Raw genomic sequence first — 26,444 nt, 5'->3', positions numbered from 1 at the left:
AACGTCAAAGCAAAATTGTATTCTATTCTGCGTCCTGCATTATCAACACAATTATCAGCTAAGTTCTGAATCCAGACTCTTTATCAATAAATATGATGCACAAAGTAGAAAGAAACACTATTGAATTAACAAAGCTGGTGATTAGAAAAAATGTGGTTTGACTGGCAAACTGAACTATTTGGACATGGAAGTTGCTGATGGAGAATAAAAATAAGACAATTAGAAGTCATTTTTACAACTTCTCTTCTAACCATAACCACATTCTGAAAACAATTTTGTTAAGCCTCCCTTCTGACCCTATCTGCTATTAGGATAGTATACTTCAGCTTTCAAAGAAAAAAAATAATCCCTGCACTTAAATTATCCTCCTTTTACAAGTGTCTAGCTTGGACACTCTTCAGGGTGCCATAAGAACCTCACTCAGGTTCTCTTCTTCTTCTTCAGAGTGAATTAATCTGCTGACTCTATCACCTTCTCCAATCTTCTGTACTTTATGGCTGCTGATACTACTGCTGATCTAAAAGAAAATTTGATTGAAGTCAATGACATTTTCTCTTCAGTTAGTGTACCAGCCAGGTGGTGTACATCTGCCAGACATATCATCTGGTAGCAGAGACAGTTCTATACCTGCCTAGTGTTGGTGATTCCTGTCATACATTAGCAAATGTTTTTTTTCACTTTGGCTGATCAGAGGGAGAACCCAGCCTGGGTTTTATGTCCCCAGAACAGCAGGAATCACAACTCTTTGTGATTCTTCCTATACTTATAATGTGTGTGAAGCACTTTGAAAAACTCTGATAAGTGCAAACTGTTATTATTATTAAATTATTATTACACTTCAATTGAGGGACAAGGCTTAGATAAATTACATAACACTATGTATACCTAGAGCCTAGAACACTGTGTTTTGTTATTATGATTATGGATGCAATTTAATATGAGAGAGGGTGATGTAAGCATGCTTAAACTATGAGCTGATTGATACCAATTATCACTTAAAACAAGGAGAATGCAATGCAACAGATGGAAACATCTAAAGTCTGTCCACAGTCAGAACCACTATCTGCGATTGGGGAGGGGAGGATCCATAAAAACCCAGTGATATACTGGATAGGGATCCCAGTCTGCACACTAGAAAGGAACCTGCATTCTATATGTAAACAGAGTGTTACTTCTGTGTGGCTCACAAACAATACCGTGGCAGGGAATTTCTCCCAAACTAGAACAAGTGGATGCTTCAGTCCAATGTATGAAAACATACCAAATCCCTGGTTTGACTATCCCAAGGAATAGCGGATGCCTGAACATCTAACTTTCAAGTGTAGTATCTGTTCTTATCAGGGGGATGGACTTGATGATCTCAAAAGGTCTTTTCCAGTTTTTAACTTCTGAGGCTACTATGATTAACTATTCCCTCACTCAGCTGTGCAAATTCAGCCTTCCTCTGTCTTCTTGCACAGAGGTTCACTTGTAGGTAGTAGCCACCAGCCTCTCTACTAACCTTGGCGTGACAATCTTTAAAGACTTCGCTCCGGATGATGCTGCACTCCTTCTCTGCCCAGGACTTGCGGTGAGGTTTCAGATTGCAGGGCAGGATCTCATCCACCACATCAGGGCAGGAGCCAGACAGTTTCCAAGAATTACCAAACTCCAGAGGATTGGTCACCTGCAGCCCGCTCCTTGTTGTGAAATCATTGTTGGACGTGTCATCAAAGTTGCCACACAAACCACAGACTTTGCCCTGAAAAAGCAAAAGATATTTGATTTCAGAACATGTCATCAGATTTTTAGTTTACCCAGTAAGTGAGCACAAGTAGAGTTAGAACCAAAACAAAGACACAAAGTGAGGGAACGATTTCTCCCTGTAACTTACTTATTTTCATCTTTACTTTAAAATCATGTGTATAAGTTAAACTTATTTTTATGTGTTTATCTCCCTGGTTAACAAGCTACCAGGTAGCCCAGGCAAGGAACCTGTGTCTTCCTTTCTTGCTACATACAGTATCTAGTAACTATATCAGGGGAGGGCAAACTTTTTGGCCTGAGGGCCACATTGAGGTTGCAAAACTGTATGGAGGGCCAGGTAGGGAAGGCTGTGCCTCCCCAAACAGCCTGGCCCCCGACTCTTATCTGACCCCTCCCACTTCCCGCCCCCTGACTGCCCCCCTCAGAACTCCCGACCCATCCAACCCCCCCTGCTCCTTGTCCCCTAACTGCCTCCCAGGGATCCCCCACCCCTAACCGCCCCCGGGATCCCACCCCCTATCCAACCCCCCCTGTTCCCCACCCCCTGACAGGCCCCCCTGGGACTCCCACACTTATCCAACCCTCCCTGTCCCCTGTCCCCTGACCGCCCCCCAGAACCTTTGCCCTATCCAACTGCCCCCTGTTCCCTGTCCCCTGACTGCCCCCTGGGACCTCCCTGCCTCTTATCCAACCCCCCGGCCCCAGCCCCCTCACCATGCCGCTCAGAGCAGCATGTCTGGCAGCCGCGCCGCCCGGCCGAAGCCAGACACGCTGCCGTGCTGCTCGGCAGGAGCGCGCAACCCTGCAGCCCAGAGCGCTGCCCGCGTGGCGGCATGACTGCGGGAGATGGGGGTCAGCGGGGAAGGGGCTGGGGGCCAGCCTCCCCAGCCGGGAGCTCAAGGGCCAGGCAGGACAGTCCCCTGGGCCGCAGGTGGCCCGCGGGCCGTAGTTTGCCCACCTCTGAACTATATCTATATTTCTTTGCAGCCTCCCATTCAATTTATAAGGATTCAAACAATGGCTATACTTCTCTCACCTGATAACAAGCCATCTCTTTACAGCGCATTGTGGTATGCAGCAAATTAGCTGCATGAGTCCTATTATATAAATAGGAGTCACATGACTAAATTTTCCAGTACACAATGCACTGAAATTTTAGCCCTAAGTCTATTAAATGTTAACTTTGAAGAGTTGGCTAATCATCTTTAAGGCAGATTTCCATCACTTGCAAATAGTAAGATGGAATAAGGAAGAAATAAAGCTTCCTTGAATAAAACTTAAAAGCTAGTACAGTGGCTTCAATGGGTTTTGGTTGGCTGGCATCCTTCTAGTCAAAGATGTGGCTGCAATAAAAACTAGTAAACTTTTGCCTCACTTTTGCTCCTCCCTCCATTTTTTTAACCCTACTCAAGCTACTTCAAGATTTCCAGCAAAGGGTCATGAAAACATTTACCCGCTTAGGAAAACAAATAAAGCAGTGTCATAAATGGGCACAAGTATGGGGTCATAAACTGTGTTCACAGCCCCTAATGCACTACAAAAGGCTGCTGGAGTCCCTTGCTAAACAAGTCAAATGTTTTATAAGGGAAGATGTTCAGGTTGGAAGCAGTTTCATCAATGAAGAACTTTTAGTTTCTTTTCAGACAGGTCCCTTACACAGAGGCTGTGAGATGTTGCCACACTTTGCACTACTTGAACCACAACTGCATTTCCCCAAGGTAAAATATGTAAAATATGTTGCATTATTATTTGAGAGCTGGGGTTAGTCTGTGGCAATCTTGTAAATTTTTGTTCTGTCTTCTATTGGGGAATAGCCAATAGTTTTGGCCATTTCTTTGGTATTAAGGGTCATACATATATAAAATACACACATACACTATATTATTATATATAATGAATAAATTGTGATTTAATAGTGAAATGCCTCCAAATAAAAGTTGGCCTCTACCACTGCTTGAGAGATTAAGCCTAGCAATATAGCTCACAATATGTTTACAGATCGTCTGGAAAATAGGGCCCCTATTCTGTTTTTCACTTACTTTACAATATAGAGCAAAGTTTTGGTCTATAATGATGAGAAAATGATATCTGGGGTCCCAAGAGTTTATTCTTTTGGGGCCTGATCCAAAAACGCATAACAGTCAACAAGAATATTTTAATGAACTTCAGCGGGATTTGTATTAGAGTGTTAATGTTTACACCTACTGGAAAACCACAGGGGACTGCTCATCCATATTGCAATAGTACACAATACACCCACCAGTATTGTTGCACTGGATCATACCATAAGAAGCAACATACAATGGCACCCGCCATCATGGATAATTCAAGATATATATGAATCATCAACTTAAACAAGATTTAGGGACACTATTAAGAGTAACAATAAAGCATCATCCGTATTTACTTGCATTCAACTATTCATGATCACATCAGCAGATTCCATAATATTTTAGAAAAAAGGCCTAGAGTTGCTCACCTTATAATAAGGAACCAGACTTATGAAAATAGTAGTCTTCTTATCCCAGATGAGCATCACGCCATTGCTGGCTTCAATAACAAGATAGAGCCCCACTGTACGAGTCCAATACTGTATATCGTGGCCAACATCTCGCTGAATTGCTTCATATTTCTTGCCCTCCAACTTCAGTTCAGTTCTCTGAAGGACAGAAAGAGAAGGGATATAACAGCACTGGCTTTATAGTGAGGCAAGCTCTTGGAATGATGATGCTGATGGACTTCATTGTGAAGCTAAGACTGCCAAACCTGCCTAAATCCTTAGCAAGTGGAAATCACATAGTTCCATTCACTTTAATGGAGCTATGCCAACTTTCAGTTTCAAGGAACATGACTACAAGCAAAGGGCAGTTTTGATCAGTTGCACTCTAGGGCTGAACCCATCCAGGGCCACCACTCACCCCTAGAAATATTTTAATAGCCTTTGAGCAGGTGACTCCGGTGGTTCCACATGGAACATTCACTGTGACGATACTAAACGAACCATCGAGATCCTCACCACAATAATCCTGTTGAGAGTGGAATAAAGAAACATAAGTCAATGAAAGGAACCATATTATTTATTTTGATTTCAATCTAAAATAATTTAAATTTATTCTTCAAATTCCATTACACACACACACACACACACACACACGTGCCATTTAACTCTATGTTTACCAAATACTGGGAAAGAAGTGGGACAATTGAATTAAACAATAGTTTATGTCCCAAAAGATATGGATATTTGTTTTCCAATTTCAGAATCAGCCACTTGCTTTGAAGTAGCATTAATGAGCTGACAACTTTCATTGTCGAGCTAGCCCAGTTGTGTACAATCTGCAACAACATCAGCAGAAGAAATGTTCACTCAAGTGCCATTAATTTCCTTGCACAGCTAGGATTTGTTGCAAATATGGAATTTAACTTGGCAGAAGCTGCAATCACCACAGAAACAGTGATCTTAAAGAAAAAGGGTCTAAGACAGATGGTCCAAGAACCAAACTGATAGCTATGTTGTTGTAGAACTTTTAATTCATTTTAGAAGATCTGTCGGCTCACGGCTCCCATTGGACATTACCTGGGCAGCCACATATTCACAGTGTCCATCAAAGTCATAGTGTTTTCCATCAAAGCTGATATAATGGCCACTTCCATATATAGTACAAGTCCCAAAGCACACATTATTGGTGCAGGTCCATTTTCCTTTTTGGCAGGTACTAGGGAAAGAATAAAAGAGTTGGATGAAATCTGAAAAGTCAAGTCCTAATGCTGATGTATGCTGCTTTGGAAGCTGCAGGATAAATCACATAGCTGGCTGACACAACATGGAATCCATCACATGCATAATATTATGGCACAGGGTATTATAAATCACCATCTCATTAACAGTCCCCACATGGAATTGGCCCACTGACAAATTTATAGCATGGTTGTTAGCTCTGCACAGCTTCCTTTTTTGTTCCCGCATCAACACTACCCAAAAATTACACTACTATCCAATCAGAGATGCCCCTGGCAGAGAGACGGATTCTGAGCTCAGTTACAGTGATCACCCTAAAAACTTGTCAGTGTTGCCTGAGATAAACAGAGATGATTACCTTAATGTTTGTAAGATGATTACCTAAATTTACACAAAAAGGAGTCATCCGAGGTCACAAAGAAGCCAGAGTGGGGCTGAGAATCAAGGCTTGTATACCTATATCCTGCTCATCACAGTGGTATTTAAACCATTTCATTACTATTCATTTACTACGAGAAATATACATCAAAAGGAAAGTCGAGAACTTTACAGCATCTTACCATTTGTTGCAGCCCACTTTTACGTCCTCTCCAGAAGAATAAAACTGCTTGTTATGAATACATGGACAGTCCTTCTCCCTGACACAGCCCCCTCTGCCATCATCAATCAGTCCATGAGGACACATGCACCCTGAGACACACTCTGTCTGGAACTAAAGAAAATAAGACAAAAAATTATATTATTTTATAAGAAAACACGATTTCTCTGTTATCCCACTTCTTCTACAAACATTCATCCCATGTGCTTCATTCCCTGGTTTATAACTCAGCCATTTTAATTTATTTATTTCCATCGGTCTCATCTTTCTAGTATCTGAGTGCCTGAGAATTTCCTTCATATTTTACAGAGATGTTAAGTTCAGACTATCTTACTTTTGTTCTACACAGAAAACTACAGTGCTGTATTGTAAACAAAATGTCTATCCAACTAATCCATAGTTTTCCTACTGAGAAAAGGGAAGACAAATCAGTGAAAAGAGAAAGGATGGCAAAAAGTAGTGGAGAACTAGAACAAAAATGATGAAAGAAAAGAAAGGATGGAAATAAAAGGAAACAAGAGAAAAAAGACTAAAAGATCATGTTGGTCAGATTTGCACTGCTTCATTTAGGGACTAAGGGAAAGAAGGAGCCATGCCATAGTCAGAGGTAAAATGAAAACTTACATAGTCAGTACCCAGCGTATGGCAGCTTAGCTGCAGAGGGGTTTGTGAAGACCAAGACTTGACACTGCTGCAATCAAAGTGAATCTTGGGGGACTGACACGCTGTAAAAAAAGATACCATGTGAGATGGGTGAACACTGAAGATCAAGGGAACAGAAAATAAATGGGGCGTTATTAGATACTGAGACAGAAACAGCAGCGTTTACCCCTTAAAAAATAATAAATGAAAATATCCTTTCTAATACAAGGTAAAATCCTCAGCCAAAAGCAAAGTGAAAGGTGGTGACTGTTTCACAGAAGGGAAAAAGAAACAAGTGGTGAATTCAAATGAGAAACTGAGATGTTTCTCTGTAAAGCATTTCACTTACTTTCATTTCTCTTCACTTGAGTGCAATGGAGAATTCCATTTCGGCAAACACTAAAAAGGAGGAGAAGATAGAAATTCATAGGATGTAAGACTAATGTTTTCAATTGATAAACATCTGAGAACAATTTGCAGAGGCATAAATGAACAAATGAGATTATTATTTCTGCCAGACAATTATTCTTTTGGACTTTCAAAAATTCCTTATTGCTGTGGTATGTTCTTAGGTGTTAAAGTAATAATGAACCCAACTGATCTATTAGTGGAATAATGTTTAGTAGTGGCCTTTGTGAAACATGCACCTTGGGGAGGAAGTCCCACGATTTCAACAGAGATTTCATAGTGAGCTTTGGGGAAAGTTCTGCAGAACTTTTGAATGTTACATTATAAACAGATGGTAAATTAATGATTTTCAAAGAATGGCCACAAATTATCCTGCAAATCCTCAAAATTGCACTTTTTAGCAATCAAGGGAATACATGCTCATACCCTTTCAGAGCATGTCCTTAGCCTCCAATAAATACATATCACCATTTTATGCCAACTCCAGTCAAATGCAATAACCTCATTGGCTTGTACTCTTATCTTCTAGTTCTCTCCTCCTTGAAAGGCAAGGAAATATTTTACCATTCACAGCATGAGTCACTGGAGTTCATGCAAAAGACTATTGCTTCTGGGAGCCTGCATGTTGGTTTTGGAACTCCACAATCTTGATTAAATGGGTATCAATTAGTAACTGTTTTAACTGTTAGAATAATCTGTTTTCAGTGAGAAACCCACTAATTGCTCATGTAGCTTCTTTTCCCCACTGCCTAGCAAAACTCCCATTGACTCTAGTGGTGCAGGATCAGATAAGTTAACTTACAGCAGTATGACGTTTTGTTCTGCTAGGGTGGTGGCGGGTAATATATACCTTTTATCTACATGGTATCACCATCAATATCAATATATAGTATATTTAATAAGCAAAGATAAGAAGGGGGGGCTTTCACCTCCACAATCCACAAGTGACAAGCCATAAAATAACCTACCAACGTTCTTCTTGTTTCACGATGACATCCCCAGGTTCCAGGTATGACCCTTTATAGTAGCATGTACAATAGGAGATGGGCACACAGTTACCCTTCTCATTCATATAGGTGTTATCAGGGCAGCCACAGCCATCAATGGGAATAAAGCCCTCCAAGCAGTACTTTTCGCCATCAGCAAGGGAGCGACAGGTATGTTGACATGTGGTCAGATTGTAAAGGAAGACCTGGGATGCTGGGCAAGAGGACACTTCTTTGTCTGGAGAGGGGGGAAAAGACCAATGGTTGCTATACTGGCAAATAAAAAAACCCTGACCAGGCATTATAGAATTTAAATCTTTCTTTGTGATCACTCTGCCCAGGCAGTATGTAATAGTAAAAATAAAGGGACTCCCTCTCATTGTATTATGGAATAAATTATCGTAATTAATAAATAGTTTTGCCTTAACTTTGTCCTACCTTTTAAATTACCATCTAGGAGGTAATACTATTCCATTCTAAAGGGTATATTCTTCCTTTAATGAACATGCATAATTTCTTTTATTATAAATGGGAGTTGAGTATATAGAGGAAGCAATGAAAAGATCCATTAAATATATATGTAGCATTGTTTCTTTTTCTTTTCCCTTTAGTTAACTGATCTTTTGCTATTGGAATTTGCTTTCTAATAATAATATCTTTTTTTCTGTTGCTTCATATCCCTATAACCCTCCAATAGAAGCACAATTTAACAAAGCCCAGTTCCCAGTGTTGATGATACCATTGATAACGCTGGTACACAACCAAGAAAATAAATAAAATGGATGTGCCATGATGGTTTATAGTCCACTGGACAAAGAGAAGACAGATCAGTGTTTGTGAAGTGGTAGAGGAGATGACGAAAGGGAAAATAATTACTCCCCAGTTTATGAAGTTGTCCTATAAACGAAGGACATTTAAAGAATACAGCTTTAACTATTCAAAATTCTTGACACTGTCCCCTTAAATTGTATTGGGCATCTCCAAGGCACTTCTAAACTCTTAACACTGAGGTTAATGTAACTGTCGTCGGGTGCACTCTGTCCATTTCTATGACTGATTTCAAGGGGATTACAGTGTCATCACTTACTGCAGACACTTTGTCTCCAGCCCCCCAGCATGATTCCTTTGAAGGCACAGGCTCTTGCGTAAGAGGAGAGGGCCCCACACAAGCATTCTTCACTGTTCTTACAGTTGCAGGTGTCATATTTACATCTCTGAGACAAATAAGAAGCAAATTGTTAACACACCTGCAGGAGGAGGATTAGAACTATAAAATGAAGACTGTGAAAACCGGGGCTCCAGTACAGTAACTGTAGAACACCCAGTACCTTCTTTCCCATGTGGCTTTCATTCACTCCCATAATCAGAGAGCACAGTAGATGAGCAGAGAGCTACCCATTAGTGAAGGACAAACCCAAAAAGGCTCAGGGTGCGTTTGATTAAGCATAAAAAATGTGGATAGTTTGCCAAATCTGAACAGCCAAACCTTTTGAAAGTCCAAAGTTTAGTCAGTTTCCTAACAGCAGTCTTTTTAAGGGAATTTTGATACTTTTAATTCCTGATCAGTCACAACCCGGAAATGTACAAACCCACAGAAATTAAACATAATAAAAGCAAAAAAATTAGCTGAATGGGTTAAGATCTTCACAAAGGTTCAGCTCAGACTGAATTATAGAAATGAGTAAAAGTTAAGGGGTTCTTTCTGTTCTCCCCAGATTGGTTTGTTTATCCCTCCTCAACAGAACTGAAAGCAGAGGGAAACAGACCAGGAATAAAATGACACATAAATGGGTTGTTGTTTATCTCTGGATCAAGTAAACTCAATTTATTGTTTATTAAGCCACAACATAGATTACATTAATGGTTAAGGACTGGCTTAACATGTGACTGTCATGGCTCAGTATTCCTGCCTCTCTTGAATTCTCGTATGAAAATGAGACTCTATAGTGCCCTTTCACCACACACTAGCCCCACCCCCAAAAAAGCACAATGATTTCCATCTTCTAAATTAGCATTCTATGAGAAAGCCTGTTGTAGGAGATCAGGGATGCACACAATGCCATTGGACGTTACAAAATTTGAACCATTTTTTATGGCCAAGTTACAATAATCCCTTGAAAATATGTATATGGTAAAACACATATTAGACCAGTGCCAGAAGGTGTCAGTATAGTATAAAATCCACACCTTATAATATTCCACAGGATCAATGACTGAGTGACATCTAGCAAAAGGAGATTCTGAATTTTTCAGTAAGGAACACCAATATTCAGCATAATTTTCTGTAACAAAAGGAGAGAGAACGAATTATTTTCCTTGCATCATATCCTATTGCACCATATTGTCACATTACAATATGCAAAATAATCTGACCCAAGCAACAAAATGATAAAAATGAGAACCCTAAACTTTTCTGGGAGTGGAGAGATTGCACAGAATCGCTATAAATTTGGCCCACAGTCTCTGATTCAAATACCTACTGGCAAACACATAGTGGAAATCATATCCTATTAATGGAGTCCTCCTACACAGAATTGTCTTCCTCTAGCTTCCAATTGTTTGAGAACTCATGATCAGAGGATCACAAATCCAAGCTAAACTTAAAAAGAAGCAATAATGCTAAGGAAGGTGCACCACTACTCCAGACATTTATTGTAATATATTAACGACTTTTCTTCTGTGTCGTTCAACACAGGGTTGCCCCTGAAATTTCCCTCTGAACTTACCATCTCTTTTATAGAGTCACAGATTCAAAGGCCAGAAGGGGCCATTATGATCATCTAATCTGACCTCCTGTATAACACATACCATAAAACGTCCCCAAAATAATTCCTAGAGCAGATCTTTTAGAAAAGCATCCAATATTCCTTTTAAAATCATCAGTGATAGAGAATCTACCAGGAGCCTTGGTAAATTGTTCCAATGGTTAATTACGCTCACTGTTAAAAAAATATTCTTATTTCCAGTATGAATTTGTCTAGCTTCAACTTCCAGCCATTGGATCAAAACCTACTGCCTGAACAGAAAGCTGAACACTGGACCCTCAGATTAAGAATCTGACACATTACCAAGTAAATTCTCCAGGGTCCCATAGATGACTAATGGGATTTTGAAATAATAGCTTTATTGTGTATTTATTACCATCTGAACCAGGCAGATCAAGGACTTGAACTTGGGTCTTCCACAGCCTAGTTGCATGCCTTAACCACAGGACAATCAATTACTCTCAAAGGGAAGCACCTGTTAGCTGATGTGTGCAAGCCCACAGTACATCAGACAAGCACACACATTATTAACTTATCAGCCTTCTAAATAAAGATTATTATTTTGATACTGCTATTTGACTGACTGTGTATGAGATATAAAATTTGGAGGAAAGAGGTTCTATGAAAATGTAGTATTCTTACCGCTTTCAAAGCTGAGAGCACAAGGGTCTTCCAAATTATCCACTTGGTCTCTACAGGTGGCTTGTGCTTTCCAAGTGTTAGCAAAGGCAGATCCTGTAGCTTCCACAAGCCCACCAGCTGTTTTAAAATCATCACATTCTATGCCATTGAAATTCCCACAAAGACCTGTTGAGAAAAAAATGTGGTGTTTAAAAATAATTATTATTCATTCTTCTTCTAAAAGAGCAACAGAAGAGGAAAAGGATGATTTACCACATGACTAGCAGTCAGATTGTCAAACAGAGGGCTCCTCCAACTCAGTATTAAAATTGCAATCACAAAAGTAGACATTTGGGGGGGTCTCACTTTAAAAATCCAAGCTCTGGGGCAGGTGATCCTCAACTGGTGTTCGGAGTTTTGGGGAATTCTTCCTATCATCCTTTTATGGAATAGTTTCCCAAGACTGGCCACTTAAGTAATTTAAAACTAGACTGAACAAAGCTGTGGGGAATATATTCCAGCGATCAATCCTGCATTGACATGGGGGTGACGGGTTTATTTAATCTGTAATATCAATAATTCATCTGTAAAATGTGTGAGCTGTGGGGCCATTCTCTCATGAAATTTTGGATTCTGCTCTCATTCTTCCTATATTCAACCACCTAAGCATTTCTGTCTCTAGAGCCGGTGCCTTTTAAAAAATATGTATCACTAAATATGAAAAAGTGTTCATTCGTTAAGTCTATATTAGTATCTTGCAGGCACACAGTTTCCTTAGTATCTTAATTAGTATGGAATAATTCATTAGCTAGCAATTTCTTGCTATGCCAGTCACAGACCCATCTCACCATCAATGTTAAGAACACACAGCACTTCAGTTGCAAATATTTTTGCTGCGTCATTTCTCCTTTAGAAGTAGACATAAGTGGGCACTTACCTTGCAGTTTTCCTTGGGCAGATTGATCCACAATCACAAACAGCTGCATGATTGGAACCAATTGGATTTGTAGCTTGAGACCAAAATAGGTATGCACAATGAGATGGTATGAAGTTGGCTGGAAAACTGAGAAGCTTGCTGGAAAACAAAAGGAAAGAAAAGTCATGTTTCCTTGATTTTTTATTTGTTTTTATCACCTCTTTCTGTTATCATCCAGAAATGTCACAGACAGGAAAACACTAGCCTGCTGAAAGCAACACTTTACATGAGCAGCCCGAGTCACCATCTGCCCTGAAAACTGCAACAGGCAGAGGACCAAAGATCAGATTCTGACAGATCCGATGCTATGAAAACATGGAATTTTCAAAGACTATTGTATCAACTTTATAAATGTTACACGTATCATTATGCGCTAGTTAGTGATTGTATTCCTGGCTCAATGGGTGAGCTAAAGGATGCTTCCCACAGGAACTAAAGACACTGGATAATAATTAATGCAAATCCCCAATACCGAAACCTCTGGGCAATAACATCTACTGGTTTGACCTAGTTCAAAAAGTCTTAACAGGCAGAGGACTTGAAACTGTACAAAATGACAGCACCGACCTGGGAGATATTCTCTCTCACATGAGTCTGTGTCCAGAGACAGACTTTGTGAGAGGGCTCAAAGCATTTTAAAACACACCCGAGATTCCATGTGGAAGACGGGTGATTGTTTGGTGAGCCAGACATGCATATAAATTGTTCAGAGTTTTAAAGATATGTTTGTTTCTGAAATGCTTTTGTTCTGAATAACTAATACTTGGCTTTATGAGGACTGGCTGGTCACTGTTAACCCTATCCTCACTGTCACTGAGACAACAGCAAGTGCTGGACTGAAGTCAGATCTGCTGAGGTGATCACAGTGCATTGCAGGAGTCTGCAGCCAAAGCCCCCATCTGAAGGGAGAGGGCCGTGGGGGATCCTGCCCCAGGAAAGGTGATGGCTAGATGCCTGAGACATAAGTGGGGTGTCCTCCCAGAGAGGGAGAGGGCATGAGAGGCACAGTTAACTCAGGACCGGTGACATAAACCTCTCTTATTTTGCTCTGAAGAACACTGACCACTTAGCTATAGTGCCAGCCCCTGCTATATTAACAACCCAGCTGCTTATGATGACTGTGTGGGATCAGGAATCAAACTGATCTCCGATCTGTGGCATGACGACTCACAGTGCTGAGTTATATGCTACTGTATTAAAAGCTTTTTTGAAAAATCACAATATGTAACTTATAACAATAAGTAAGAGTCTCCCTCCCTATGCCCCCTGCTTAACTACCATTTGTTCCTGTTTCTATTTGAAGATCTCCTTGTTCTTCCCACTTCCTCCATGGACTGGTTTATTTACTTAAGGGTTTGGTACCTCAGGTGTCACAGTGAATGCTGGATACAATGAAAGGAACAGCAGTGACAGTGACTCAAAGGGGCAATTCCCACTATCCTTCTGAGAGGAGAATGATGGTGACTCATAAGTTCCTGCCACTGTAATGATGACATATTCCAGTCAGATTCCTGTTTTAAAACCAATTCAATCTAACACAAAATATCTGGAGCAACTAATGGTAAGACCCTGGACATCCCCCAAATAGAGAGAGGAATTGCCATTCCAGAATAGACCAATGGTCCATCTAGTTCAGTGTCCTCTCTCTGATATTGGCCAGTGCTGGATAGCTCAGGGGAAGATGTTAAATCTACACTGCAGGGAACATTTCTTCTGGACCTCACCCAGTGATCAATGTATGCCCTTAAGTATGGAGACTGAGATTGCTTTCCCCCTTTTATCCTACATCCATAAATCATTGTAAGAATGGATGGTATGTCATATTATATCAAATGGAAGCACTACTCAATTGTACATATCAAAAAGAAGTAGCTCTTCAATAAAAGAAGCATCCCAAAATTGAACTCCCTATTAAACATTCCTTGCTTCTAATTTACAAGTGCTGAACTTAATTGATGCTTGAGTTGAAGTCACATCCAAAGAACAAAAAGAAGAGTTGTTTTTGAAGCTACCCATATATTTTTTAGCATAGGGTTTTCCAGTCACCTGTATTCCCCAGAACTGGGATTCTCAACCTGAGTCATAAACAGGTGTCAGGGGTCATAACCACCCTGCCCTTCCCATATTGCTAAATGGGAGAGGGGTCCCACTATGGAAAAGAGTGTCATAATATGGAATGGTTTGAGAACCATAGCTGTTACTGATTGGGGGTGTGGATATTTATTCCCAGGAACTGAACTGGGTGAATGTTAAACCAGCTCACTGTATGTGCCAGCTGTTCATAAAACACTCAAAAACAGCTGAGCTCTGACACACTTGGAGGTATTATATATAGGCAATACAGCATTATCAAGCCTGAGTGGAAAAATCAACAGAACAGCCCTACAAAATAAATAAACTGGAAGAGCCCTGCCTACTGGTGCCTCTCTGATGTTGCCCAGAAGGAGTCATATGCTAAGGTGAGGCTATTTAATATGTGGCCTGTATATTATATTGCTCATTCTGTAGAGTACTTTGATCTGAATCCTTTCTACCAGGCAATTACAAACTTCTCCTTCCATGTGTGTCTATCCTCCCTCCCCTCTATCTATGCAACTGAGTAGTTTTTGGTAGAGGTGGCAGTGACTGAGAAGAGGTGCTGATCATGGAGCTGGTGACTCTGCAGCGTAAACATTCACAATAAGCAGTGCTAAAAGGATTTACACATTTTTGGGGAGGTTACTTCAGGATCCTCCGTTTACTGATCTCCCACAACAACGCTCACAGATTCTGCCTCACTGCAAACTTCTTTCTAGCAGAAAAAGGCTAAATGTGACTCTTTCTAGGCACCATCAGCACTGCTCTGTGCTTCACCGCAGGGCGTTGTTTGACACTAATATAAAGTAACTGTCCCATTAAAGCTCCATACCCCAAATGTAAGCTGATGCCTCCATTGAGCTTTCTACTCATGTCAGTTCAGCCACAGAGAGACCTAAGGTCAGTCCCCAAGACCACCAGCCTTGAAAGGAGTACTTAAAGGGGAAAAGGAAACAAGAAGAAAAAGATCCTCTTGTTGGAATTTAAGTGATAGATATAAATCAGAAAACTTTTGCTCTCTCCTCACCAGAGTATATGGGTAAAAATTACCCTGGAGTTAAATATGACATTCCTGGTCCCACCCAGAATATATGCTGGCAGTGAAGTTCATTTCTATCTATTTATGTGAGACACACACAGATTAAACTATTTGCCCAACATCATACGGGAAGCCTGTGCAGCACTGGGGCTCAGGCCAGTGCCTTACCCACAAAGTCATCCTTCCTGATTAGCCTCTGTACATAGAGCCACCCTCTGGTGGTTAGGTCACAAATTCCTCCATGTATTTTCTCAAGTCCCCTTCCTCTCAAGCTCTTTACATTGCAATCCAGTTCATTCCAGCACAAACATTCAGGAAATGCCTCTCTGCCTTTCTTTCATCAAAGGCCCTAACACATAAAGAGCTTGTTTTTCCGGTAACATCAGATGTGCATTGGAGAAGTGGTCACATTCCTTACCTGTCACATGAGGCAAGTGCACTTCCAGTTCATTCAGCAGCACAGTGCCATCTGATCTGAAAACCAAGATCTGTGTGCAAGCAAAGAGAACATGTTTAAATTACTGCAACTTCATGTACGCAGAGGGAAGCACACCACGAATATTAACCTTAAAACTTGGGAGACAAGAAGGGATCATGCTACTTTGTGCAGACAAACTCAATATTCTAGTCACAGTTTAAAAAAGGAGCAATCTAATTAGCTAATGAAGATTCTGTCTGCCCTAGCATCCAGTACATGTACAAAGCTTTGGGCTTGTTAGACACATTTTTTAATGTATACTAAAACAGTTTCTACTAGAGAAAAAATGCTTCAAGAAAGTCACTTATTCTGGATACCAACTTTGCCAAGGGGCTGAAAACATTTGGCACTTGACACCAGTCATGTGTGGGGATTTGCTATAAGCACACACCTTGCCATGTGTTATTTCTTACATAATTGTACAGCATTGACAGAATGATAAGGAAGTGCTTCAGGAAATTCTTAATACAAATTTTAGTATGTACTTTTGGGAACATAACTAGTTTCACAAATGTTACTGTCAAGAGCCAAGAAGACCAGAACTATATGGCAGGAAAGGAGGAGAAAAAACTCAGAGGTCTAGGTACTATAATGACGGGAGCATTAGAGATAAATTAGAAAGACAGAACAGAAAAAAATAGATTAGACAAGTGGGCAGATTAGAAATTCTCACTCTTATTCAATGTCCCCCATCACTATTAATCTTGAGTGAAATTCAGACAGTTGAGAAGCTTGGCTTGATCAGTATTCAAGAGTTTGAATCCCAACCAGAACATCTTAGGTCTGCAAAACTGCACTTAAATCTCAATAAAATAAAATATCAAGGACTTCTTATTTCCAGTCAGACTGGAAATCCCATGAGAGCAGACTTACAATGCTTCCAGCACTGGACAGAACCAGAAAGAAAGAAAGAAAGAAAGAAAAAGTCAAGCAAAAACTTTTAACTCTGAACTTGTTCAGACTGTGCAGTGCCAATCTGCTTTGGGATTTGTACAAACATTTGGCTGTTTTTTATTTTTTCTGTATTCAACCATCCTTACTCAGGATCCTCAGAGAAAGATTATCAAAAGTAAGTAGGGAAAGAGAAATCAGGAAATACATTGAGAGAATCCACACATCCAGCAGACCCCCTCATATCACTTACATTTTTCTTGTGGTCTATTAACAGCACAACAGTCTTCAAACAGGTCTGTTTGTCTGTGGAGCCACAGGGAGACAGCTCTGCCAGGAGGGCGTGAGTGTCATTTATACCTCCCTGTAATCAAAGTGGAAAAAAACATAAATTAGTACAGTCTGATGGTTTGTATAAACCCCACACTGGCTGAGAAGGGGTTAATTGGAGCCTGAGCGCTCTATTACCCACACATTATTACACCTGGAGTATGTGTCAGGCTCAGGGATGAACAGGGCCGGATTTAGGGGCAGGCTACCTGGGTGAGCGCCTGGGGTTCCAGGCTTGGGGTGCTGTTTTTGTTGTATAGATCCTAGCATGCAAATTTATTGTCTTATATGACATGGATAAATCATGCATGTAAATCGTGCATCAAAGTCATGAAATGGGCTACAAACGCAATAAAAAATAAGGTATTCAAAAGTTTAACAAATGGAGGGGGGGTGCCAAAGACGCTCCTTGCCTGGGGCGCCATTTGGTCTAGGGCCAGGGGTAAAAGGAAGGAGTTCAGTGCAGCTGGAAGGAGGAGAGAAATGGTCTGGACTTCCATCTCTGTGGGAAGGGCCAGATGGGATCCAGGAGAAGGCTATAAGCATACAATTAACTCCTAGGGTGAGCCTTGAAAAAGGAGCAGGACTCCAAGGAGACCGCCATGTGCATAACAGTTCCGCAGGAGAGCGGAGAACTTGGGGAAGCCTAAGATAGACTAAAGTCTGAGGCAGAAGGTGCTTATTTTGTGTTTTGTCTGTTTTACTGGAGGATTCCAGGGAGAAGCCCTGAGACCTTCTGCTCTGGAAATAAACTGAGACTGAAGAAGAGCCCAGGTGAGGTGGAAGGCATTATATTTGCTACCATTATTTTGTCAGACATTTTTTGGGACATTCATACTTCAGAAGGGATGGAACTATAGTGTGACCTGTCTGGAAGGCCAAGTCACCACCAGACCAGACCACTAATGTCCCAAGGAAGAGAGCTAGGTGGAGTTGCTGAAATGTTGTTTCATGCCACACAGGAGCACTCCGGGACAGTGAGTCTATGACACAGAGGCAGCTCTTCCATACCCTGAGCTGATTTCTATCACAGAGGACTGAAATCATCTGTTAAACTAACAAACACTGTAGAGCTTTACGTTTGAGAACTTTCTTTCTAGCACTACCACCGGAACTAGGACTTCCTTTCAAAGCTCCAGTGGCAAGCATTCAAGTGTTGGTAAGTCAGATCCTTGTTCTCTGGAGCAATGGGGACCAGGTACTTCAGGGACAAAGGGATGACATAACTCGCTGTGCTCTCCCCCACCCCGCAATTGACTCAATATCACCCAAATACAAGCATAGGTGTATTACAGATTAGGTAGGACATTTCCAACCCTCATTTCAGATCTATTTGGCAGAGCTGAGTCCTTCAAGTTGCAGGTCCAGCCATCTGTTCACTAGCACCAGTGTGCTCCTCTGGACTCTTATAAGTGAGAATGGGTTGCGTACCATAAACCTGTTCCATAATCGTCATGAAATTGGAAACGACTAAGGCAGTCAGAGTGTAGCCGGTGAGCACAAACCCTCACTACCAGATCAGCGGACACTGGGGATCATGACTCACTTTGAATTCTCTAGTATAGACTCTACAGTGTCCTCCGACCCGAGCCTCAAAAAGTATAATGGAACAGTGATCTACAGCCACTAAATCAGAAGGCAGATGCATCTATATTTGCTATCTGAGAGAAGAGATCTTTAATACACGATACCTTGGACAGCACATAGTAGCAGTCTCCATGGAAGGTGTATTTCTTCCCATCAAAGGTGGTGATGTGAGCACCTCCTTCCACTAAGCATGAGCCTGGACAGGATAAGTGCTTGCACACCCACCTGCCTGAATCACAGGTGCTATAAACACAAATAAATAAGGAATCAAAAATGGGGTTAGGTGTCAGAGGGACTGAAAGCACTGAAAAACATCTGTATACAGAGCACCATTGGGTCAGGACAAAGTACCCCTAGGTGCTTTGAAAATTTGTCATTGACTGCTTATTTAAAACTCTCCTCTTCCACATATTACAGACTCAAGATGCCATAAAATTGGCTCACTGTAGCATCTTGATATTGCAACACATGGAAAGGCACCACGACTTTTGCAGCAGGACATATACAAATAGGTAGCAACTCTGCTGACAGACCCATGCACAGTCATTCTGAGAGCGGTTTAGAGTGAATTGTAATCCTTACCATTCTTCACATTCATTGGTGATATTTTGCCCAGGTGAATACAGGGATCCATGCTGTTTGCAGTGACATTGGTTAACAGACACACAGCCTTTCCCACTGATGTCATCATACACAGTTCCTACAAAACACAACCGTAGGCTCTCATAGTTCATGTCAAAATACCAGCACCAACCAACCTAGGAGAAACTTTGGGAGCAGACACACTCTCAACCAGACCCAAAGTTAATGGTAATTGAAGATATCAAAAGGGGATTAGGCCACAGAGCTTCCATTGTTTTTAATGTTTAATTTAATATTTTTAATGGAAGTTGTGTGGCTAAATCCCCTGTGTCACTTTGAAAATCTCAACTTGAATCTGCACATTCTAAATGGTTGGATTTAAAATACACCTAAACTATTGTTGTTGTGCTATCACTGTGAAGATATTTTCCAAGGTTGGCAACAGGTCTTGAATATTACATTTGAGCTCATTGTCACATATTGTATTATGTAGATAATATATATGTAATTATGCCCCTTCTCAGGGTTACCTACGGGGTCTGAAACTCTACATCTAAAAACATGCATGTCTACTGCTTAACCCAAAGGACCAACTCTCAGTTCAGAGGTGGTAACAGTCTCATAAACCACAGACAGAAATAAAGAGCCTAACTGGGTTAGTGTGAGTTAAATAAAGCCAAGCTAATGCATTACTTTTGTAAACATGCTAGAATTTTATTAATTTACAAGGACAAATTTACTCCACTGGTAAAATGTATTCATTTCTAAAATGTAACTTGCTTTATACTGAATATTTCAGTCCTGAACTCCTTGCAGGGTTTTTTTTAGTGAAGGTAAAGTATAGATAATACAGCCTTTTTCAGATACATTCTGCAGTATATGAAGAGACTTGAATCCAAACCTATTGTCTCAGATAGGACTGAGAGAGACACCTACCTTCAGGGCAGAAGCAGCCATCCATGAAGTGTTCCTCACAAAGGCTGCTGATTTCCAAATGGGAACAAGTGCTTATGCATGGTGAGCTGCTTTCCTGGTAGATCATGTTTCCAGGGCACGTCTTAGCTAAAATAATGAAAGAAAAAGATCAGTGACTTGAATATAAACTCTGCGTTCCACAGAAACCAAAGAGCATATATTGGCTCCAATGAAATCAGTGGAATTGACTCAATTGGCTGCAATTTGGCCAAATGTATTTAATGTGTTTAATTTCTGAACCGCTTTTTTTCTTCTCTACATTCTTTTCTTGCTTCTTGAACAGTAATCCTAATCATGCTTCCACTGTAATTAATGGCAAAAAATCCCACTACTTTCACTGGGAGCAGGATCAAACCATACGGCTTTCAGTTGGAACATAATTTCTACTTCCAATAAATGTCCTTAATAACAAAGACAAGGGAGGGGAAAACAGGAAATATACAAGCTGGGCAGTTTTAAATATTTCACCCAGGATGAACTGATGGCTCTGACAAGTTTGGGAAGATACTTACGGCAAAACTTTTCTGTCCTCCAGTTTCCAGGCCGGCCACCAGCATGGGAGCATTGGCGAGAGTACTCAGAGATGGTGCTGCAAAGGCAGAAGGAATCCTCAGCTCCCTGGCAGGCACACTTATCCTGCATACAGGCTTGAACATACATCTCCAGGTTCAGACGGGACACACAGTCCGCGAATACTGAAGAAGTCAGCAGACTCAGACACTCATCACGCTAAGGAGGAGGGGGGGAAAAAAGAAAAGTTTAAAAGGCATCCCTGGCCCCAGAGTTTCTAGAGAGGTTCCTTTGAGCTAAAATGGTGCTTGGCTTCTGGACATCACTAATGGTTACAAAAGAGGGATGAGTCCAAGACTTAGGTTATCTCTGGATAATTCTGTGTCAGAAACAGCACACGTGCAACTAAGATCTTTCATCAGTTCTACTTCTCCTTTTAGAAGGCATAACAATGTTAATACCTTTAGAGTTAGTTAGGGACATGGTATGTGCCTTGGAAAGTTCCAGGCTCTTATCCATCTCCACACTCAGTGGTCTCCCCATATTACAGGAATGTCTCCAGCTAAGTAAAGTTGACCACTATGATTACTCACATGCTGATTACAGGTTGTGACAGTCTGTGTTTCATCAGGGTCCTCACATACTGTGTTGGGTTTGTTAATCTTTTGCATATTTCCAAATGTGATCGGATTGAAGATCATGTCTATGAGGAAGATGTAAAAAAGTCTTGATAAACACAGCAAACTTAACAATACACATCTGATTCCTGGCACTTTAGTGATCAAGCAAACTGTTTATTATATATCAGGCACTGTACTGACTATTTTAATACTATTAAGAAAATCCATTTCAGATGGACATGAAAAGCTCACTAGTATTCCGACAAGTGAGAAAATCTACACCAGGAGTTCTCAAATGGGGGTCGGGACCCCTCAGGGGGTCACAAGGTTATTATATGGGGGGGTTGCGAGCTGTCAGCCTCCACCCAGCTTTGCCTCCAGCATTTATAATGGTGTTAAATATATTAAAAAGTGTTTTTAATTTATGGGGGGGGGTCACAGTCAGAGGCTTGCTATGTGAAAGGGGTCACCTGTACAAAAGTTTGAGAACCACTGGCCTACACCAACAAAGACTCCACAGAATCAGCTGATTCACTTGGAATATAGTACACCATTAATAATTTATCTCTGTATCTCTTAACAATCGCTGGAAAATCTCCGATGGAATTTAAGTTCCTGTACTGTAAATCCTACCTTTGCCGTCTTTGATGCTTCCACATACAATATCTATACACCTGCTTTACATGGTATCTATATATACTGTCAGACCACTTACCGTTAGAGATAAATTCATTGTAGAGCTGCTGTCCATTGTAATCCCCACAAAGACCACATGTATGGTTGTTAAACTTGGCATCCAGCTCCAACTAAATAATGAAAACAAAACCAGAAAGAAAATCAGCTGTAGCACTAAAAAACAACAACATTCCCAACAAGAATAAATTCACTAGCAAGGGAAGTTAATAGAGGAGAGTTAGTGAATGCCTCTCCATTGTACATTAGGTTTTAGTACATCTAACATAATAGTAACACAGTCCAATGCAAACAATTACCATGGGAAAATAAAAACATATCATGGAAGAATGTGAGAAGTTACTATACCGTGACGATGCCTCTTGTCAACATTATGTCAAAGCTTAGGAAGAAAGTGTGCTTTATATAAATAACTTTTTTCCTTAAGGGGTGAATTTATTCCTGGCTGGGAAGCTGAATAACAGAGCATAGCAATCCTCCAAGAGACAATCAAATGGATTGCAGATCAGAACTTGTTAGGATTTTTTAACCAAAATATTAGCTGTTTCTCATTCCCGTCTCATCTTCTCTTGAGAGTGAAGGAAAGTTCTTTTCTATGCCCAATTCCAGTCACATAATGGACAAAGGAACCTTCTCACCTGAGAATAAACTATCTCCATTCCCAGTTGGAAGAGGCTGCTTAACACAATGACTCTGTTCAGCCTATGCTAATTTGTTAAAACCGAATAGCAGCAAAAGTAAAGTTCAGTGTCATACATACCATCAGTGAATCTTCACGGTTCCACATTAGAACCAGGCCCGCTCTTGCATAGACTTTAGTGTAGATTTCACTCCTCTCAATCAGCAAACCGGAACTATAGTATGGTGTTGTTACACTGAGAAGAAGACAGTCAAAGATTTTGTATTAGATCTAATGTAGAAAACAGAAAGGAGTAAACTGAATGTCTTAGGTGTTGCAAGAGGAACATCAGAGTGCATGGAAGAACCAGGCTCTGCAGATTACACTTTTCTGGCCTCCATCTCTGAGTCCCACACAGCTGTCCTCTGTTGTACAGGACAGACTCTGTTTAGCAGGGAATTAAATCCCCTTCCTCTCAGATACTTGCTGAGGTAAGTCATATTTTGTTTGACCTAGTTTAAATTGCTCTAATCAGCATTCATTCCAGTTGGTCACAGAAATCCAGTTCAGATTCTTCCTATTTCAAGGAAGTTTAGAAGACTTCTCTGTCTGATGCTTACACAGACTTTATTAGATAACACTTATCTCCTGTGGCCATCACATGTAAAATTTCAGACTTGACATTTTGGTGTCATCTGGAATTTACCTTGACAAGGCAAGGCAATCTCAGAGCCACGGGCTCCTTAAAGGGATAGATTCTCTATCTCAGGTTAGGAAAGAAGGCAAAATGCCAGCAAAGAAGTGTGATTCAGTCAGTAAAAGCAAAAACCAAAGGACCTGAACCTGGGAGAGCGAATATTCACTGCTTACCCATGATTGAGGTTCACATAACAAATGGGCACAAGAAACTGAATAGTGTCTTTCATTTTCCAAAAATCATATACTATTTCAGGAGACTGGATATCCCCTTTAAATAACCTTTATTTTTTGAGAGAATGGCCTAATGATTTGGGATGGGAACAATGTAGACATGGGGCCTGATGGTCAACATAAGTGGAAGAAAAATGTGGGGAGAAAAGAGCTTGTTAAAAGCATCAACATTCAATAATCTAATTATAAGAGACGAATCATTAATAGAATCAGCAGAGGTCATTAATTTGACCCAAGTATCTCAAACAGGATTGAACAAAAATGCTGTTGACTGATAAGAAGCTGATCCACTGAATATCCACCCTTATGTTCACTGTGTACACAAGCCACAATGCAGAACTTGGTTGGGTGATAAAAGCATTCCCGCAAACAGCTTCTTACAATAAAACCTAAATAGCTCAATACTTGACCAAACAGAATTAGTTACATTGGAATCCAGCCAAACCAATGAATAGCTATTTCCTTCTCTACACAGTTCTCAGAGCAAATGCTATTGCTAGTTTAATGGTGTGTGCCCAGGCATACATCCCCTCTCATAATTTCTTTCCTAGCCTTTCACAAGGGTATTCTAAGTCTTAATTTCTTGGTGCCAGAGCTTTTCTAACTACTCATCTTGCACATTTCTAATGCATGCAATCACGTTAGCTAGGGTCTAGACACCAAATAGAAACTCACAAACTAACATTCCTACCACAAGCTACAGGTCACATCATGAACATTGGAGCATGAACATTTTTTAAAGAGAATTGTAAAACACTAGGCAGCTACTTGAGAGCATGGAGTCTTCTGGGATGGAGCTTTTCTAATGCTGACTTTAAACTAGGGAATCAGAACAGAGGAGTTTTGTAGCATTTATGGAACCAACACTGTAGCACGAAGCCTTGACATAAATAACTGTTTTTTCTTCTATTCTGATTTCCACCTTTGTACATTTTATTTCTTTCATTCTTTGATTTTATAATTGTTTCTTTTCTTATCTTATACAGGGTACCTGTAAAGTAGTAAAAATCCAATTCTGAAGATTGCCTGTGTGGAACATGCAACTATATGCCGATACTGGAGTTTGCAATGGGGACCCACACTTACTAGGATGGCTATGAGTATCTGCTATGGGATGGTGTTTGGCTTGCCTGTGTGTATCAGCTATGCCATTGAGATGCATAGAAGTGGCATTTCAAAAATCTTTATCTACTCTATGGAGCCCAAAATTCTGTGGCAATCCACAGAAGAACTAGAAAGTCTTAGGGTGTGTCGACACTAGAAATGTAATATAAACTAGTAATTACTGCGGTGGTACATGTCCACACTACCCTCCTTGGGTCGGTAGTGCACCAGGAGAGCCCTCTCAGCTCCACTGGGAGCACCCTGCTGGGACCCTGGCTGCCCCACAAGCTCCCAGGTTCCCAGTGAACTGCCTCCTCTTCACTCCCCCTTCCCCGCTGGGAGCTGGGGGAAGCTGCCTAGGGCTTCTTGCCCTCTGGGAGCGGGGACCAGTTGCCCCAGCTTCTTGGCATCCCCACCCCACTCCCCGCTGGGAGCCGGGCAGCCTTGTCAATTTGAAATTTGAAAGGGCGCCAGGGCTTCTTGCTGTGGCTCCCAGCTAGCAGCAGGGTCCGAAACCACCAGGGCTTCTCGCTGTAGTGCAGACACTGACATAATTAGGTTGACATAAGCTGCCTTATGTCGACCTAACTGTGGTGTAGACGAGCCCTTAGAGACTCACTCTTTCCAGCACTCTGCTGATTGATATCTCAGGACCCCTTCCAAGCTGCAGAAGTACTACCAGCAGTGAAGGACTAAGTCCGAGTGCTGAACTCAGACCCAGCCCGTCTCCCCTAGGCAGAGCATGGTCATCAAATCATTCCATATTATGATATAACTTGAAGAAAAGATGTCACCAAATCACCATCTGAAGAGCTATCTGATTACTGTAATATCCAGTATTAATTTTGTGTTGGTAGTCAATGGATTGGGTCCTCCCCAGCCACTTTTTAAAATTCTATAGCTTTCATTGCATTGGCATGTAGTGATATTTTATATGCCACTGGGACATGTGCCAAGGGTATGGTTTAAAGAGTATGAAATTCTATAGAACACTGAATCCTATACACAGTGAAAACTTGTTCCACGAGTCTTCTTTTATTAGGGTTTTATTGTTTTATGAACAATACATAGGAGAAGAATAGGTTCAGTGCATGGGAAAGCAATCTTTAAAGGACCCCTAAAAAGCTGCTTGTGAATTTCTTTTTAACACTTTGGTGCACAACTAGGCAATCTCTCATTTTTGGCAGTAATATATGTCAAAAGACTTCATGATATTTCTGGATATAGTCTGGCTTGGTGCCTGGAAAATAGAACGTTATTTTCTATTCCTTAGTAGGCATTCACTGGACTGGGTTTGACAGTTTTTAATAAAACCTGTCAGGTATCAGAGGGGTAGCCATGTTAGTCTGGATCTGTAAAAGCAGCAAAGAGTCCTGTGGCACCTTATAGACTAACAGACGTACTGGAGCATGAGCTTTCGTGGGTGAATACCCACTTCGTTGGATGCATGGTGGGTATTCACCCACGAAAGCTCATGCTCCGGTACGTCTGTTAGTCTATAAGGTGCCACAGGACTCTTTGCTGCTTTT

General features: G+C 40.9%; 1 protein-coding gene across 1 annotated transcript in view; it reads right to left on the bottom strand.

Annotated features, from left to right (window-relative positions):
* Positions 1 to 26,444, bottom strand: part of LOC112118092 (mucin-2) — a 57,578-nt gene that overhangs the window by 27,495 nt on the left and 3,639 nt on the right. The window contains exons 3-23 of the mRNA XM_029912047.1: positions 23,023 to 23,137; positions 22,285 to 22,375; positions 21,543 to 21,652; positions 20,952 to 21,168; positions 20,401 to 20,526; positions 19,465 to 19,582; positions 18,987 to 19,125; positions 17,219 to 17,329; positions 16,015 to 16,084; positions 12,443 to 12,580; positions 11,527 to 11,691; positions 10,307 to 10,401; positions 9,207 to 9,333; positions 8,102 to 8,357; positions 7,087 to 7,124; positions 6,708 to 6,832; positions 6,046 to 6,197; positions 5,324 to 5,462; positions 4,665 to 4,772; positions 4,226 to 4,405; positions 1,502 to 1,741 (exon numbers count right to left, since the gene is read on the bottom strand). Coding sequence (XP_029767907.1) covers positions 1,502 to 1,741; positions 4,226 to 4,405; positions 4,665 to 4,772; positions 5,324 to 5,462; positions 6,046 to 6,197; positions 6,708 to 6,832; positions 7,087 to 7,124; positions 8,102 to 8,357; positions 9,207 to 9,333; positions 10,307 to 10,401; positions 11,527 to 11,691; positions 12,443 to 12,580; positions 16,015 to 16,084; positions 17,219 to 17,329; positions 18,987 to 19,125; positions 19,465 to 19,582; positions 20,401 to 20,526; positions 20,952 to 21,168; positions 21,543 to 21,652; positions 22,285 to 22,375; positions 23,023 to 23,137 — 2,860 coding nt within the window. The remainder of the gene's footprint in view (positions 1 to 1,501; positions 1,742 to 4,225; positions 4,406 to 4,664; positions 4,773 to 5,323; positions 5,463 to 6,045; positions 6,198 to 6,707; positions 6,833 to 7,086; positions 7,125 to 8,101; positions 8,358 to 9,206; positions 9,334 to 10,306; positions 10,402 to 11,526; positions 11,692 to 12,442; positions 12,581 to 16,014; positions 16,085 to 17,218; positions 17,330 to 18,986; positions 19,126 to 19,464; positions 19,583 to 20,400; positions 20,527 to 20,951; positions 21,169 to 21,542; positions 21,653 to 22,284; positions 22,376 to 23,022; positions 23,138 to 26,444) is intronic.

Source organism: Terrapene carolina, unplaced genomic scaffold, assembly GCF_002925995.2.
Source record: "Terrapene carolina triunguis isolate 2854851 unplaced genomic scaffold, T_m_triunguis-2.0 Scaffold171, whole genome shotgun sequence".
NCBI lineage: Eukaryota > Metazoa > Chordata > Testudines > Emydidae > Terrapene > Terrapene triunguis.
The sequence above is the reverse complement of the archived record's forward strand: the minus strand, read 5'-3'. Positions and strand labels throughout refer to the sequence as shown.